General features: G+C 39.4%; 1 protein-coding gene across 1 annotated transcript in view; it reads left to right on the forward strand.

Annotated features, from left to right (window-relative positions):
* Positions 1–4,394: 4,394 nt before the first annotated feature.
* oc90 (otoconin 90) overlaps positions 4,395–16,638 on the forward strand; it is a gene marked incomplete at its 5' end in the record, with an annotated part of 30,855 nt that continues 18,611 nt past the window's right edge. Inside the window, 6 exons of the mRNA XM_051953648.1 lie at positions 4,395–4,618; positions 6,671–6,777; positions 7,012–7,143; positions 8,085–8,120; positions 10,046–10,111; positions 12,555–12,665. Coding sequence (XP_051809608.1) covers positions 4,395–4,618; positions 6,671–6,777; positions 7,012–7,143; positions 8,085–8,120; positions 10,046–10,111; positions 12,555–12,665 — 676 coding nt within the window. The remainder of the gene's footprint in view (positions 4,619–6,670; positions 6,778–7,011; positions 7,144–8,084; positions 8,121–10,045; positions 10,112–12,554; positions 12,666–16,638) is intronic.

Consider the following 16,638-nt stretch of genomic DNA (forward strand, 5'->3'; position numbering starts at 1 on the left):
TTTTGTCTTGTTTGTGTCATTTTAGGTGGTTTTTGTCATTTTTCTAAATGTATGTGTGTGTTTAATACCATGTTGACTAGAGGAGACGTCACTCAGACTACAGTTCATGCTAAAGCAGAGAGCATTGTGGGAGTTTAACAGCAGCAGGGTACTCTGACAAAGACTAAGGTGGATGTAATTTCCTCTTTCCAGAGGTCATGTATTTAAGAGCAGCCATCTGTGGAAAAAGAACAGGTGAAATACAAGAAAGTAGAAGGTAAAACCATCAACACAAGGCTAATAATAATAGTGAATAAAACGTAAACAGCGTGGTGTCGTCTGCGAAACATGATCATTAAAATGGTCATTTTCAGTTTTCATTTAGAAATTTCAATCCTTTTTTGAATCTTTTGGATAAAAAAGGAGAAGAATGTCTCATTTTTGGTGTGGGTGTTCCTGTAACTTAATCCACTTCCTGTTTCCGTGACATACACCCCCTGTCAAAAGTTTTCGGACGCTTTCTCATTGAAATGAATCGGAAAGCGTCCTAAACCTTTTGACAGGGGGTGTAACATCTGTAACTACCCCCTGCAGATGCACCTGCCCCACACAATGCCCCACTATCTGCCCCCCTGTTATTAAAGTTGCCGGTCTGAAGTCCCGGAGGATCAGATAAGCTTGGGTCGACCTCCGGGTCAGGGATCCGGCCTCCTCCAGGACAAAGACCGGCCTGTGGGTTCCTGGGTCCGGACCCCACCCAGTAACAGGAACCCAGCGGTGATAAGCTCCGGCTCCGGCGTCACCCGATACCGGCTGAACCGAACCCCTCAGGTAGGCATTAAACACACCTGAGGGTTCATTCTGGTTCAGAACTAAACCACAACAGCTTCAAGAAGGTTTCATCGATCAGTTTATCTGTGTTCAATGAGGAGAACACAACTTCTGCAGCCGACGCACCACAAATAAGGTAAGAGCAACTTCACTGTTCAGGTTTGGTTCACTGCTGCAGTCAGACTGAAAACGTGGAAAAGGTCCTAAAAACACGTAACGTATCGAATGACTCCACTCATTTGTACATAACACCGTCTCATGTTGCCATTTAGTGTCTTGTTTTTGTTGTTTTTTCTTGTTTATCTCTTGCTTTTATTGTTTTTTTCTTGATTGTGCCATTTAGTGTCTTGTTTTTGTTGTTTTTTCTTGTTTATCTCTTGCTTTTATTGTTTTTTGTCTTGATTGTGCCATTTAGTGTCTTGTTTTTGTTGTTTTTTCTTGTTTGTCATTTTATCTCTTGTTTTTATTGTTTTTTGTCTTGTTTGTGCCATTTTATTTATTGCTTTTATATTTTTTTGTCTTGATTGTATCTTTTAATGTCTTGTTTTGTTGTTTTTTGTCTTGTTTGTGCCATTGTATGTCTTGCGTTTATATTTTTTTGTCTTGATTGTATCTTTTTATGTCTTGTTTTTGTTCTTTTTTGTCTTTTTTGTTCCATGTTGTGTCTTATCTTTCTCAGTTTGTGTATGTTCCTTTGTTTTGGTGTCTCATTTTTGCGATGTTATTTGTTTTGTCATTTTGTGTGTCTTAGTCTTAATTATATACGTTTGTGTCTTTTTTGTGCCATTTTGTGTCTCTTTTTGGTCTTTTTGTGCGCCTTTTTAGTCATTGCACACTGTTTTTTGCCTTCAGGTGTGTGTTTTGAGTAATTTTGTGTGTTTTTGTGATTGTTTTATCTCGGTTTGTGTTGGTTTTGCGTGTTTCTGTCCATTCTGTGTGTCTTTTCATCAGTTTTGATCTCTTTGGATCATTAGTGTGTCTTTGTGTTCACTTTCCATCTCTTTCTTGCAGATTTCAGTCTCTCTGTGGTTGTGTTGCATCCCGTAGTTCTTCTAGTATACAAAATCACTGTTGGTGCAGGAAAAATCTGTGAAATAACAGGAAGTTCTGGTGGTTATTAAAAAGCTGATAATGTGACTTTTTACATCTGAAACTGAAGCTTTGTCCCACTGACTGCAGGTACACAGCATGTTGCTGAAATGGATTTTTATCTTCTCTGCTGTTCAAAATGGTGAGTTTTCAGCAAACACATGAAGCATGAACACTAGAAACACTAAAGCCAAAACTATTTATTGCTGACCTAAAAGATTACTAGATTGTCATCCAGTCCAGCAGCTGTAAAGTTCTTACTGATGGATTAAAAGTGGCCTGAACAGCATTGGTTTGTGATTTAAAATCTGTTAATGATGCCGTCAGTTACAGTTTATGAACCGTTTACAAAAAAAGCTTCATTGTCTAGTGGTTACAGACCCGGCTGATGGTCTTTTCTATGATGCTTTTGGCTTTTTTGTGTCATTAAATGGACATTCAACATGTTAAATGTGTTCTAACGGTTCCTCCTGTTTGTCTTCAGGACTTTCTGTCGGATCCATCTTCTGTCCGGATCCAGAGACCAGCGACCAAAGCCTAGATCACATGACTGGTGAGAACCAATCGTTAGTAACAAATTATGGTCACATGACTCACTTAGCTTTAATTCATTTTCATGAACTAATCAGCTGATCAGAGTTCACTGGTTTACAAAGTGGTCAGTTGTCGCTTTGATCTGCGGACATAACGTCTTATTGTAGAGTTAATGTTGGCGAGATGCTTCTTAGAGCTGCAACTAGTGATTGTTTTCAGTGGTGATTATTTTCCGGTTGTTTCATCTTTAAAATGTCAAAAAATAAACAAAGTGGTTCCCAAAGCCCAAGATGACATAAATCTTGTTTTGTCCACAACTAACAGAGTTTTAGGTCCGTGTCATCAGACTGGTTCTTAACTGGTTTTTGAACTTAGTTTTGGACGACATTTGATCTTGAAACTGGACTCATTTAGGGCTGTTTTCTGACTGTTTTCTGACTTTTACACTTTTGGACTTGAGTGTGGATCAAACCTGGAATTCTCAGGTTTTGTGCTGGTTTATGCCTTGGTTTTAGACTAGTTTAGACCATCTGAATTTGTTTCCAAGCTCTGTGTCAGACTTGATTGTTGACTGGTTTTGGCCTTGTTTTTCAGCTATTTTTGACCTTGGAATTAGACTTCTGTAGGACCAGTTTCTGACTTGGTTTTGAACTGGTTTCAAATTTGGTTCCAGGCTTTTTTTTAACTAAATTTTGGACCAATTCTGGATTGGTCCTAGAAGGGCTTTGGACTTTGATTTGCACTGATTTCAAATTCAGTTCCAGATGTGTTTTTTGATTAGTTCTTGAGTGGTTCTAGACTGCCTTTAGACTTTGTTCTAGGCTTGTCCTAGACTGGATGGGAACTTGGAATTTTCTTGTCAATGACTGGTTTCTGACTTGGTTTTGGACTTGTTTAGACTTTGTGTTGGACTTGGTTTTAGACTGGTTTTCAACTGGTCTGGGACTGCTTTTTGACTCACATTTGGACTTGTTTAGGGCTGGTTCTGACTTGGTTTTGGACTAGTTATGAGTTGTTTTGTATTTGTTTTTTACTGGTTTTGAACTTGAAATTGGACTCTTACAGACTATGTTCTGACTTTTGAACTGGTTCTAGACTGGTTTTAAAGTTTGTTTTAGACTTGGTTTTAGGATGGTTCTGCACTACATTTGGGCTTCGTTCTGGGCTTGCAGACTGGCTATGGACATGGAATTTGCTTGTTGAGGAATTGTTGCTGACTTGGTTTTGGACTGGTTCATCATTGACTTTGGACTTTGTTCTGGACTTGTCGTAGACTGGTTGTGGACTTGGAATTTACATGTTAAAGACTCATTTCTGACTTGGATTTAGACTGGTTTTGAAATTTGTCCTGGACTTGGTTTTAGATTGGTTTTGGACAGGTTCTAGACTGGTTTTGGGGCGGTTCTTAGCTGGTTTTGAGATTTGTTTTAAATTTAGTTTTAAGTTGGTTTCAGGGCGGCTCTAGAATGATTTTGGACTCAGTTTTGGTCTTGTTTTGGGCCGTGTTTGCAGAGCTGCATTATTTAACGTGGCCGGTAACAGTAGGTTCTGTTATTCTGTGGGTCAGGATGTAAATCACTCAACCAGTTTTAATTAAAATCAGATTTTGGATGCAATACCACTTCAACCGTAAAGGCGGTTTTCAGTTTCCTCGTTGATTGGAGTGTATTAAATCAAAGAAAAACCAGTTAAAGGCTTCAGGTGTGTCTGTTTAAAGTGAGTAAATCGCCTAATCGCTGGACGACACTTTCACTCCTCAGCGATCGACTGACTTGTCGTCGGTTGTTGACGTCAAGGTCGAGCTGGATTACAAGCTGCGATGTTGTAGGATGCCTGCCGTCCTAATCGGAGCTCCATTCGACCCGTGGACAGCCGCGGCCTAAAATCATTTTCCGCCCTGCATGCTTCTCTGGACTCAGGTTATTGGAAGCAGCTGACGGGATTATCTGTGATTAAATCTCCTCCTGCTCCGAGTGTTCGTGTATTCAGGCCTCGTCCTCTTGGTTCCAGATTGTCTCGGCCTTCGCTTCACCTGGCTCCACTCGCTCTTTGATAATTTCCCGTCGCTGCTGAGCTTCGTGTCGAGGCTCCGCTGCCGGACGGGGATTTGTCCGAGCGACCTGGAAGATTACGGTTGCTGCTGCAGGGTGGCGGCGGCCGGAAACCCCGTGGATCCTCTGGACGGGTGAGTGGGTTTGAATCCAGCGAGGAAAGGCTTCATTGAATGGAGGTGTGTGTGGAGAGTCTATCTGGTGTTGGCATCACAGAGATGTTCATCAACAGTGGTCACGTTTTGCCTGCTGTGCCTCTGAATCAGATCAGTGTGGGAGGTAAGATGGAGGGCTAACAAGAAAAATGAGCTCTTTCATTTATGACTCTTTAATTTTATTTATTACTATTTCCATGTTTCCAGCCTCTACAGACTTTTTCTCTGTGTGTTTGTGTCTCATTTGTCATTTTGTCTCTTATTTCTGTCATTTTGTGTCTCTTTCTGGTGGTTTTGTCTCCACGCACTACAGATATTTAACTATTTCCATGTTGTTTTTGTCATTTTGTGTCCAAATTTCTGTCTGATTTCTGTCAATTTGTCTTCTGTTTTCCTGTTGTCTGTCTTTTCTTGTCTTATTTTTGGCATCGTTGGTTATTTTGTGTCCATTTCTTGTCATTTTCTGCCTTGTTTTGTGTCTTATTTATGTCTCTTTCTGGGGGTTTTGTCTCTGCATAGTACAGATGTTTAACTATTTCCATGTTTCCATGTTATTTTTTCATTTTGTGTCTAATTTTTTTTATTTATCCAGCAGCATTGATTTTCCTTTCACTCTCTCTTGTCGCCTCCGTTTTGTGTTTTGTTTGTGTCATTTTGTGTCTCTTTGGGTCAGTTACTGTCCAAAACATCTCAAATTTAATCCAAAATAACACAAAAATAGTCTAAAATAACGTAAAATCTGATCTGTGGAAAATGGCTTAAAAACCTTCCAAATGGATTAATATCTGCATTTTGGTCCGAACACCTAAAAACTGGAACCTTGTTTATTCAAACTTACCACATATCAGATTCTACTGATGTTAGAGCCTCAAAATTAGGAGAAATGAAGATTTTTCATTTGTTTTCCATTTGAAAAGACCGATAATTTAAAAAATTGTCCTCTGCTGGATCCATTAATCTAATTTCTTGAGATATTGTACCTTTGAAATGACAAATAAAAACCAAATAAATCAACTCTGAACTAAATCAGTTCCATTACAGCAGCACAGCTATCTGGAATTACATGGTCTGATGCTGCTTTTTATGACTGCATTCGGCATCAAGAGTCTGCTTTTTTCTCGTCTTTGAGTTGAAATAAGTAAAGTTGGATGCTGCTTTGATGGTGATGACGAGAATGGCGTGCACGCCGGCAGCTTTATTAAAGCGACTGAATCCGTCTCATGCATGAATCATACATCACTAACAGCCTAATTTTACGTGTGATCCATGTTGGTGGAGATGCAGAAAAGCAGGAATAAATATGACAAACTGTCAGCGCTGCTGGAATTCATCACAGAGGAGTTCATGTCTTATGAAAGAGCTCAGAGTTTTAGTTTTTAGGGTCTACTGGAAGATGTTTAAATGCTTTAATGTTCTAAAAAGACATTATTTTCATCATGTTTTAGTTGCTGCTGCATCTCTTTGCTTTGTTTGAAGACCAGAACTAGACTTCTTTTAGCTTCTTAAAGATGTTTCAGCTCAGTTCTGAAGAACTGATGAGGCTTCTTGGAGGTTCTTCCCTTTAGTCTGACTTTAATTCATAGACCTTTAAAAACTGGAACCTCAAACTTTAACCATCAGATTCTACTGATGTTAGTGCCTCAACAGTTGGAGAAATGTCGACCAAAGACTGGATTTTAGTAGAAACATGGATCCACCCATAGATAAACACTGACAGGAACTTTATGGAGACACTAGACCAGAACTGGTTGAACATTTTGCATTTTTTCCATTTTCAACGGCCAGTAAGTAACACTGTGCCCTAGACCTTATATATTTAAATTAAAACTTAATTTAAATTTGTTATAGTAGGTGGTTTTAGCTTAGCTTAGCTTTAACTTAGCCACATCGCTTTGCATCACATTTCCAATAAACTTCGTCTATAAAAACACCCAAACTCCAAAATATTGACTGTGTTGAGCTGGTATCTCTCATTTTCAGTTCATTTCATTCGTTCTTTCCTTTCTGTTTCTGTTTTTCTCTTTGCTGCAGCTGCTGTGAGGCTCACCGGTCGTGTTACCAGAACGCTGCCCCCTGCAGGCAGCCTCTGGTTCTGCCTCCGTACAACTTCACCTGTGCAGCAGCAAACATCAGCTGTGGTGAGACGTTAACGATGGCGTTTTGGGTAAAAGATGCTGAAAACTTGTCATTTCCACACTTTTGTTTGTATCAAAAATGGGCTACATGGATGAGCGAACAGATTGTAGTTCGACGTTTGCCCTTTTTATTGGTGTTTGTGCTAAGCTAAGCTAACATATTCCTTGTTCTAGCTTCATATTTACCCCACAGACATGTTTGTTGAACATATTGCTGTTTTTGTTTTTATCTTGGAGATGGTGGTGACCTGTGTCAGCAGAGGTTTTGTGAATGTGACCAGGCCGCCATCGACTGCATGACTCGGAGTCCCTACAACTCGACTCTGAGAGGCTTCGACGAGTCTCAGTGCTCAGCCATGAATCAAACAGGTGAGATCGACCTGCAGAAAACTTTCCCAGCTCCAACTACAGACATCCCATCATTTCACTGCTTTTTCTGCACATTTTACAGAACTAGACTGCAGATAAAGATGCTCTGCTATATTCCTTCCGATTTCTGGTAGCTCATCGTTCTAGACTGGATTCACAGCTGAACTGGTTTAGGACTAGTTCTGGACTTGGTCTTAGGCTGCCTTTGGACTTGGACCAGTTTTAGCTTTAATTGAAGACTGGTTTCTGACTTTGTTTTGGACTTGTCTTAAGTTGATTGACTTTTAGCTTGATTTCAGTCTTGTTTCCAGATTTGGTTTGAACTGGTTCTAGGCTTTGACTTGGATTTGGTCTTAGACCAGTTTTAGAAGGGTTCAAGTCTGCTTTTAGACTTGATTTTGGACCAGGTTACACTGATTTCAAACTTGGTTTCAGACCTTGTTTTGGACGTTGTTGCCAACTGCTGTAAACTGGATTTGAGAGCAATTCTGAACTGATCCTGGAATGTTCTTTGACCGGTTTAGGACTAGTTTTGGACTTGTCTCGTTCTTGGTTTCCTAATCTTTTTGGACTTGTTTTCACTTTTGTTTTCCAGTTGGTTTTGCACTTGTTTGTACTTTCTTTTGGACTAAGTTTTAGACCAGTTTTGGACTAGTTTCATCTCGGAAAACTAGCCATAGTTCTTTTGTCTCTCTATGTCATCCATACTGACTCCATTGTGTTTAGATCTGATGTGATGAAGGACCTCTTGTAGGAAGTTCTTTATGACGCTCAGGCTCATTGTGCTGCTGCAGAATGAATGGTGGACGGACTCAGTAAATTACAGTCGTAGTTTTGTGCTTTTTAGCAGCAGCTGTGCTCATTAACACCGTTTCTCCTCCTGACAGAGCAGAGGACTAACCACAGACTGAGCCTCTCATTAACTTCATTCTGTGTTTCAGATCTGCTCGGCGTCTCGGAGGCCTTCGGAGGAGCAGGTGAGTCCGAATGACGTCGACACGCTTCATCTGAAACTTTGGTGACGACTCGACCGCGTCGGCCGTCTCCAGACAATACTTCACTTTCCAATCAGCAGAGTCGGGTCTCAGGAAGCGATTGATTGGGTGGAAACACAGGTGGCTGAGTCGCACCCTGGCCAATTAAAACAATGACCTGTTGACGTTTAATCCTGCAGCCACACACCCACTCACAGCAGGGGAAAAATCAGGGATTGTTCCTTTGATCCTTGTGGGTCCAAATATAGACGCTGAGCTTCCCTCAGTCTGAGAGAAGGCAGAGAAGCTTATTAACGAAGGGAAGCCAACTTCAGAGGGAAACTTTGTAAAGCCTGTTGGAGGCCTGTCAGAGGGCCAGAGATGAGTTATTCTGTTTGAATAGAGATTCTACTGATGTCCTCTGTTTGAACTGGAGATCAGCTTAAAGATGCTTTGTTCATTATTTCATACCGACTCTGGTGGTGTTGAAGAGTAGCAGGAGCAGGTATGACAGAAGCTTTAAAGTTCTACATCTACAAAGGCCAAACACCGACACATCAGGAGCTAAACAGGCGGTCGAGACGTAACATGGAGCTACAATGTAACGCTACCTGGTACCAACTTCCTGTTTCTGATTCCTGCTTGCGATCTGCCATACATTCCATCTTAAATGTTTAATGCCGCTACATTCACGCTTTGTTTCTGTAGGTTTGTAGCTTCATGCTTTATATGAAGGGTTTGGAAGCAGAGTGGTCTGACAAACTTTCTGTAGTTTTTGAGAAAAATGGGTTCAAAATGTATTGTTTTCCAGAATGATCTAACATTCCACTGTAACACTGTGCTTGGGTTCTAAAATCTAGAGCAGGGTGTCCAACATGAAGCCCGTGGTCCAAAAGTGGTCCTCCAGAGGGTCCAATCCGGCCCTCAAAGTGTAAAAATTACAGAGAAGACATTAACTGCAGATTGTAAATTAGTAAAACTATAAATTTAAAATCATTTCTAGACCATGACAAGTTGTTTAGATCACAAAGTAAAATACTAGATTGTTCTTTTGTCACTTTGTGTCTCATTTTTGTAATATTTTGTCTGTTTTTGTTGGGTTTTTTGCCTGACTTTTGTCGTTTATCTCATGATTTTGTCCTTTTATGTTTCCTTTTTGTCTCGCTTGTGATTTTTTGTCTTATTTTTGTCATTTTGTGTTTTGCTTTATTCATTGGTTTGTTTCTTATTTTTGTTCTTTTGTGTTTTTGTCTCGCTTGTGTTGTTAGTCTATTCTTCAAACTTTTTGCCTCTGATGTTTCTTGTCATTTTTTTTCATTTTGTGTCTCCTTTTGTAATATTTTGTCTTGTTTTTGTTATTTTTTGTCAGATTTTTCTCATTTTGTTTCTTGTTTTTGTTGTTTTGTGTTTTTTTTGTCTCGCTGGCATTGTTTGTCCATTTTTTGTCATTTTGTTTCTTGCTTTTGTCATTTTTTGTCTCGTTTGTGTCATTTGTGTAATTTTTGTCTGGTTTTTGTCGTTTGTCCTTTTTCGTTGCTTTGTTACTTTTTGTTAAATTTTTTGTTTCTTTTTGTTTTGTTTCATGTAGGGAGTCTCAGTTTTTGTCATTTTGTTTTGAAATTGCAAAAAGTAAAACTCCTTAAATGTGAACATTTTGCACTAAAACAAAGGAACCATTTGGTGTTGTGTTGGAGTTGTGGGGTTGTTTATAAGGTATTGTTCTGTGATTTTACTGACCACTGGAGATCAAACTGGACTGAATGAACTTTGACACCCCTGATCTAGACCATAAAATATCACAGAAACTATATAAAACTCAGTTGGGATTCTTTTTTTTTTTGGGTTAGACCACTCTGCTTTATATTGAAGTGGCACAGTCGAGTATATTTCTGTACCCAGAAACTTAACTTGTAGTTTTCTCTGTCCAGATGTTCTCCCAGCAGTCAATGACTCTGCCAGCTACCAGCTCTCCAACTCCTCCTTCCTGTCAGCAGGTAAAAGTTCTGTTCTTGTGGTTGGGTTCAGTCAGCATGTCTCTTAGTCTCAAAATAGAAACTAGGAGTCATGAGAGTTTTGAGATATTTTGAGTTTTTGAACCTGAAGTTCAGACAGAAAATGTTCTCTTAGCCTTTTTCATCAGGAATTTGTGGGATCCAAACAGACAAACTTATGTTTTGCTCACTGCCATTCAAGGTCAGACGTGTGTGTAATCTCATTCCTTCTTAAAACTCTCTTTTTCTGCAAATTCAGACAGTCATTGAAGCTCCCTATTTTCTTTAAAGACAACTGAGCTGCCCTGAACCTTTTATAGAATATAAATAAGAATGTATTTTGGTGCTGAAACAACTTGTTGATTGACAGAAAATGAAGTTGTTTTCACAATGAATTAATGTTTGCAAAAAAAGAAATGAAAAGATCAGTTTCAGTGTGGTTTATGTACAGTAAGCTTTGGTAAAGCAGAGAGACATTAACTGATAACGAATACAGTATTCTCTGGTCCAGACTGGAACGGAGGTCCTCCTGTTTCTCTTTAATCTTGCACTGATGATCAGTCTTTTTTGTCACACTGAAGCATACATTTTTAAAGACTCTAAATAGTTTTCATATTTGGACTTTGACTAAACCAGCATGTAGATATCTATGTGCTGGTTCAGTAGAAGCTGCTCTCTGTGCCCTTCTGTTTGTCTTTAATTAGATGAAAGTTCTGGGTCCTTTTGGTTCTGACCGGTCCAAAGATCTTCCTCTTACTCTTTAATCTTGCGCTGAATATCAGGAGGGAAAACAGAAATCAGTGGTTTAATCTCCAGTTTATCGTGCTCATTTTTGAATGGAATTATCCTAAACTGGATGTCATGGTTCTCTGCCAGAAACTGGTGGATATTGGTTGATTACCCCAAGGGATGGAGTTTAGATATTTCGGGATTTTGTTCACGAGTAACAGGAAAATCGAGCCGGAGGTGGAGTGATAGAGCATCGGCAGTAATGTGGTTGTTGTATCCAAGGGCGTCAGTTTGTTTTTAAAAGTACTAAAAATAACTGGGTTTACAACGGCTTACATGTGAAGAATTTGAATGTGTTGGAGACAAAATGACCCCTGACAAAAAGTGGGGGGGACACGTCCCCACCATCCCCCCTAAACTGACGCCTATCTTTGTATCGGACAACCCGGTCTCACGGGGATTCGTGAAACTGTCACGTAAGTTTTAGTTTCGGTTTCGTGCGCACCAACACGATTTCGTCATGTTTTTCGTGCCGCTCACCACGAAATGTTTTTCGCTGTGGTAATCACATCTGAAAGTGGTTTATACCGGCGGATTCATGACGATCGAAGCTGTCCATCGGCGTATACTGCTTGTGTGATTGCGTTTGCGGCCGCCGGACATTCTTGAAATTCCTATGCAAATTGGTAAGTGTACCACCGGCTTATGGTTAGGTTATGGTTAGGTTATGGTTAGGTTATGTTTAGGGTTATGGTTAGGGTTATGTTTAGGGACGATGTCATGCAAAATATAGCGTTGGATTCGCCGCGGTTTTACATTAAAAATATAATATACACATTCTTTTGAAATACGTTCTGAGTGGCACGAAAAGTCCGCCGTTTAAAATACATTGGTGCGCATTTCGTGGTGAGCGGCACGAAAAACATGACGAAATCGTGTTGGTGCACACGAAGCCGAAACAAAAATTTACGTGACAGTTTCACGAATCCTCGTGAGATCGGGCTGTATCGGACTATTATGTTGAAGAGAGGTTCTTGATTTACGAGCAGGTATCCGTTCCAGCCTCTCACTGTGAGGGTTCTCTGGGTCCTTTTGGTCCAGACTGGTGCAGAGATCATCCTGTTCCTCTTTAATCTTGTGCTGAATCTTTTCGATGACACTGAATCCTAATTCTTTTTCAAAGAAAGACTCCACATATTTTTCATTTTCCATTAAGCCAGCATAAAGGTAAATTTGTCCTGATTTAATGCAGGTGCTTGGTGCAGAGTTCCTCCTGCTTTTTCTTTAGTCGGTGGAGGTTCTGGGTCTTTGTGGTCCAGACTAGAGTTTCTTTCTTTTTAAAAAGCTGCTGGTCAGCCAGAACTTTCAGTTTCTTACAGTACATTTAGAAACGGTACATTTCAATTATCATCCAGTATTTGTAAGTACTGTATAATGTATTATATGAATAAAGGTGGTTAAAAAAACAAAAAACTAAAGCAAAATACAAGAAAGGATTCATCTGGTCACTTTGCAGTGTAAGAGCAGAAAGAGTTTAAAGAGACTATCATAATAGTACCGTCTTGCTTCCAACTGTTCCTGAACTCTCTGCAAATGGTGCCCATCTGTAAGTTTATCAGATAAACAAACAAGATGTGGAGGCGCAGGTTGACTAAAAACATCTCAGCTGTGACTCAGGTTCTGTAAATGATCGCTGTTGTTGTTTTCTGACCAGCAGAGATGGATACGCTAATGATCAGCGGACTGCAGAACCAGAATGACACCACGGGGATGGACGGCGACCTCATCACCCCAACGTCGGCCACGCCCTCCCTGCTGAAGCCTGCTGGTACGCTCACTAATTGGCCCTCGGGTCCCGGGTTGAACACCCAGGGTGAGACCTGCAGGGTCAAACATACATGACACTCCACTACAGTCTAGTATGTGAAAGACGATGGTGTTGCATTACGACAATGATTTATTTGTTTATTTATTGGGATCGTTTCAGACCTGCTGCAGTGTCATTAAGGCAAAAAAAAGAGAAACTAAGACACAAAAAACTAAAATAATGTGTGAAAACAAGTAGAATGAGGTTTAACTTGGTAACTGTTTCCTGTGTGCTTCAAACCCAATACTAAAACACCCTTTTAAAAACCCAAGAAACCTTTACTCTTCTATATTATTACAGTTTTCAGCCTTTTAATGTATATTTTCTTAAACTGTCTTATAGTTGGACTTATTTAGAGATCCAGATTGCTCCATAAGTTTACCCAACAAACTGATAAACATCTTCTCTTCATAGTAGAACAAGCAAATTTTTTTTTTTAAATGAGAACCTCCCTAATTTGTAATGTTGCTTCTGAACAGTTGTGGTAGATTAGATTATTTTTTATTGTGCTCTACATCACTTTAGTTGATCCGTGGCATCGAAAACCACTGAAATATCAGGAGGCAAAACAGAAAATAGTGGTTTAATCTTTAGTTTATCATGCTGATTTTTGAATGTAATTATCATAAATTGGAGGTCATGGTTCTCTGCCGGAAACTGGTGGATATCTGTTGGTTGCCCCAAGGCAAAGAGGTTGATATTTTGTGATTTTGTTCATGATTGACGGTTAAATCGACCAGGAGGTGGACAGACAGCAGCAACAGAATTGTGGTTGCTGTACGGGACTGTTGTAGTGAAGAGGGATTTTTGATTACTAGTATATACAGATTATAGTATAGTAGGTATATGTTCCAACGCTTAACCCCTAACTGTTAAGGTTGGAATGTACAGTATACCCTCTAGTACAGAGGGATTCTTGATTTACTATTAGGTACACATTCCAACGCTTAACTGTGAAGGTCGAAATGTATATCTACTAGTAAAGATGGACTTGAATTACTGTTAGGTATACGTTCCAGACCTCACAGTTAAGGGTTGGAACAAATACACACGTGGACAAAATTGTTGGTACCCCTCAGTTAAAGAAGGAAAAACCCACAATTCTCACTGAAGTCACTTGAAACTCACAAAAGTAATAAATAAAAATTTATTGAAAATTAAATAATCAAAATCAGCCATCACTTTTGAATTGTTGATTAACATAATTATTTAAAAAAACAAACTAATGAAATAGGGCTGGACAAAAATGATGGTACCCATAACTTAATATTTTGTTGCACAACCTTTTGAGGCAATCACTGCAATTAAACCATTTCTGTATTTGTCAATGAGCGTTCTGCAGCTGTCAACAGGTATTTTGGCCCACTCCTCATGAGCAAACAGCTCCAGTTGTCTCAGGTTTGATGGGTGTCTTCTCCAAATGGCATGTTTCAGCTCCTTCCACATATGTTCAATGGGATTCAGATCTGGGCTCATAGAAGGCCACTTTAGAATAGTCCAACGCTTTTCTCTCAGCCATTCTTGGGTGTTTTTGGCTGTGTGTTTTGGATCGTTGTCCTGTTGGAAGACCCATGACCTGCGACTGAGACCAAGCTTTCTGACACTAGGCAGCACATTTCTCTCCAGAATGCCTTGATAGTCTTCAGATTTCATCGTACCTTGCACACTTTCAAGACACCCGGTGCCAGATGCAGCAAAGCAGCCCCAAAACATTACTGAGCCTCCTCCATGTTTCACCGTAGGGACAGTGTTTTTTCTTCGTATGCTTGGTTTTTGAGTCTATGAACATAGAGTTGATGTGCCTTACCAAAAAGCTCCAGTTTGGTCTCATCTGTCCAAAGGACATTCTCCCAGAAGCTTTGTGGCTTGTCAACATGCATTTTTGCAAATTCCAGTCTCGCTTTTTTATGAGTTTTTTTCAGCAGTGGTGTCCTCCTTGGTCGTCTCCCATGAAGTCCACTTTGGTTCAAACAACGACGAATGGTGCGATCTGACACTGATGTACCTTGGCCTTGGAGTTCACCTTTAATTTCTTTGGAGGTTGCTCTGGGCTCTTTGGATACAATTCCAACGATCCGTCTCTTCAATTTGTCATCAATTTTCCTCTTGCGGCCACGTCCAGGGAGGTTGGCTACTGTCCCGTGGGTCTTGAACTTCTGAATAATATGAGCCACTGTTGTCACAGGAACTTCAAGCTGTTTAGAGATGGTCTTATAGCCTTTACCTTTAAGATGTTTGTCTATCATTTTTTTTCGGATGTCCTGGGACAATTCTCTCCTTCGCTTTCTGTTGTCCATGTTCAGTGTGGTACACACCTTTTCACCAAACAGCAGGGTGACTACTTGTCTCCCTTTAAATAGGCAGACTGACTGATTATGAGTTTGGAAACACCTGTGATGTCAATTAAATGACACACCTGAGTTAATCATGTCACTCTGGTCAAATAGTTTTCAATCTTTTATAGAGGTACCATCATTTTTGTCCAGGCCTGTTTCATTAGTTTGTTTTTTTAAATAATTATGTTAATCAACAATTCAAAAGTAATGGCTGTTTTTGATTATTTAATTTTCAATAAATTTTTATTTATTGTTACTTTTGTGAGTTTCAAGTGATTTCAGTGAGAATTGTGGGTTTTTCCTTCTTTAACTGAGGGGTACCAACAATTTTGTCCACGTGTGTACCTACTAGTAAAGTGGGATTCTCCATTTATGAGTTGGCGATCCAATCCTACACCATAAGGGGTGGAATGTAAATCGACTAGTACAGAGGGCTTCTTTATTTATGAGGAGGTATATGTTCCAACCCCTAACCATCAGGGTTGGAATGTATAGCTACTAGTAAAGAGGGATTCTCAGTTTACTAGTAGGTATACATTCCTACCCTAAACCGTAAGGGGTGGAATGTATACCTACTAGTACAGAGAAATTCTTAATTACTAGTAAGTTTCAACCCTTAACTGTGAGGGTCTTAACATGTACCTACTAGTAAATCGAGAATCTCTCCTTACTTGTAGGTGTAGTATACCTATTAGTAAAGAGGGATTCTCAGTTTATTCGTAGGTATACGTTCCAACCCTTGACCGTCAGAGGTGGAACGTATACCTCCGAGAAAGGAAACTATGACGTTTTTGTCATATTTTGGACGACATACTCAACTAACACGATTTTATCCTTTATTGGACGACATACTGAACTAAAACGTTCTTGTCATATCTTGGACGACATACTAAACTATGACACTTATTGCACATTTTGGACGACAGACTACTCTGATGTTTCTTGCATATTTTGAACGACATAGTAAACTATGACTTTTTACATATATATTTTGGACGATATACTAACCTATGATGTTTTTGTCACATTTTGAACAACATACTAAACTATGATTTTTTTGCCACATCTTGGACGACATACTAAACTATGACATTTTTTTCTCATTTTGGACGTCATACTAAACTGACATTTTTGTCACATTTCGGACGTCATACTAAACTATGACTTTTTCTCACATTTTAGAAGACATACTAAACTATGATATTTTTTTTCTCATTTTGTACGACATACTAAACTATGACGTTTTTTGTATATTTTGGACGATATACTAAGATATGAAGTTTTTGTCATATTTTGGACGACATACTAAACTATGACACATTTTTCACATTTTGAACGTCATACTAAACTATGACTTTTTTTTGCACTTTATGGACGAACATACGAAACTATGACCTTTTTGCACATTTTGGACGACTTACGAAAACATGACCTTTTTGCACGACATACTAAACTATGACGTTCTTGTCACATTTTGGACGGCATACTGAAGTATGAAATATTTTGCATGATATACTTAACTATGATGTTTTTTGAATATTGTGTTATCTTTTTTTTGCGACAGCAGCAGTGAATATGCAGCAAAGGGCCACGGGCGG

The sequence above is a fragment of the Acanthochromis polyacanthus genome, chromosome 9, assembly GCF_021347895.1.
Source record: "Acanthochromis polyacanthus isolate Apoly-LR-REF ecotype Palm Island chromosome 9, KAUST_Apoly_ChrSc, whole genome shotgun sequence".
Taxonomy (NCBI): domain Eukaryota; kingdom Metazoa; phylum Chordata; class Actinopteri; family Pomacentridae; genus Acanthochromis; species Acanthochromis polyacanthus.